Here is a 1,662-nt window from a genome sequence, read left to right on the forward strand (position 1 = left end):
TTATTATAGAAATAGACTGAATAGATTCCAGTTTCCAGCTTCAGTTTTATTTTCAGTCATCATCATCATCATCATCATCATCATCATCATCATCATCATCATCATCATCATCATCATGTCCCGCGGTTCTCGGTCCCTCTTTGATGTAAATGCGTTCAGCCGCTGAGCCAATCAGGAGGCTCCGTGACTCAGGCCGGACTGCGTCATGTCCGGGTCACCCAATCCAAACACAGCCCCCCCCCTCCGGCTCTGAAAGTTTGAGTCGCAGCTGATGGAGATGCTGAGCGGAGGATCACTTTTCATGGTTTCCTCTGAACCCTCCGGACGGATCAGAGCGGCTCCGCGCGCCGCGCCGGACCTGCCCAGGGCCCCCCCACACTCCCCCCGCTAGGATCGGAACTTTGCCCCCTCTTTGCTGGACCGTTCTGGGACTGGGAGCGAGTCAGGCGCAGTGGGATGGGTGTTGCACCCAGAGAGGAGCCGCTTTAGTTTCAGCCTGGATTGTGGAGAGCAGCCGCCCGCAGAGCCCGCAGCGCCCGCAGAGCCCGCAGAGCGCCCCATCCTCCGGGTCTCCCCCCGTAGCGGTAATGTTAGCGGTGGGTCAGATGGACGGGTCCCGACAGAGCGCCTTCCTCCTCAGCACCCCGCCTCTGGCAGCTCTGCACAGCATGACCGAGATGAAGACCCCCCTGTACCCGGCCTACCCCCTCTCCTCCACCTGCCCCAACTCCTCCACCTCTCCGGCCACCACCTCTCCCAACCCCGGCGGCATGGCCGCGTCTTCCCCCGGGATCAAGACCTCCTCCGGGCTGTCTTCGGGCCTGGGCTCCCCGCAGCAGTGCTCCTCCGCCACCCCGCACGGGATTAACGACATCCTGAACCGGCCCGCCGCCTCCGCTGCCGGGGCCACGGCGGTGGTAGCGGCCGCCGTGGCCTCCTCTTCAGCGGGGATCCTGTCCGGCCTGCCCCGGTTCGGCAGCCTCAGCCCGCCGCCGCCTCCCGGGCTTTACTTCAGCCCCGGCGCCGCGGCTGTGGCCGTGGGCAGGTACCCGAAACCTCTGGCGGAGCTCCCGGGGAGGACGCCGATCTTCTGGCCGGGAGTGATGCAGGGAGCGCACTGGAGGGACGCCCGGTTCGCCTGTTCGCCCCGTGAGTCTTTCTGCTGCTAAAACACTTTGATTACAAAAAACATTTCATCTTTAAAATAATAAAAACTTTACAGATAAACAGCTTTTTTCCTTTGACAACAACAATGCTATAATAATAATTTTTATTTAACATTACTGTGATTAAAAGGACAAGATAAAGAAAATCATGTGTATAATTTTTCTATATATATATATTAATACAAAACAGCTTTTCTTTCCTTCATTTATACAGTGAGACAAAAAAAGTGATGTCATTTACTTTTTTATTTAGAACAAAAAAATAAGGTGAGGGAAATATATATATATATATAAACAACTTTTATTTAGAACTAAATAAAGTGAGTAAATAAATAAGTAAATAAAAATAAAGACTTTTTTTATTTACTCAATTAATTTTAGTTCTAAAGAAAAAAATACATTACATCAGTTTTTGTCTCACTGTATAAATGAAGGACAGGAAAACCGTATACTTTTTTTTATATATATATATATATATATATATATATATATATAT

At 50.8% G+C, this 1,662-nt stretch overlaps 1 protein-coding gene across 1 annotated transcript in view; it reads left to right on the forward strand.

The window, feature by feature from the left end:
• Nucleotides 1-273: 273 nt before the first annotated feature.
• nkx6-1 (NK6 homeobox 1) overlaps nt 274-1,662 on the forward strand; it is a 3,017-nt gene continuing 1,628 nt past the window's right edge. The window contains exon 1 of the mRNA XM_015393028.1: nt 274-1,149. Coding sequence (XP_015248514.1) covers nt 588-1,149 — 562 coding nt within the window. The 5' untranslated portion in view covers nt 274-587. The remainder of the gene's footprint in view (nt 1,150-1,662) is intronic.

This window comes from Cyprinodon variegatus, unplaced genomic scaffold (genome assembly GCF_000732505.1).
Source record: "Cyprinodon variegatus isolate N-32 unplaced genomic scaffold, C_variegatus-1.0 Scaffold621, whole genome shotgun sequence".
NCBI lineage: Eukaryota > Metazoa > Chordata > Actinopteri > Cyprinodontiformes > Cyprinodontidae > Cyprinodon > Cyprinodon variegatus.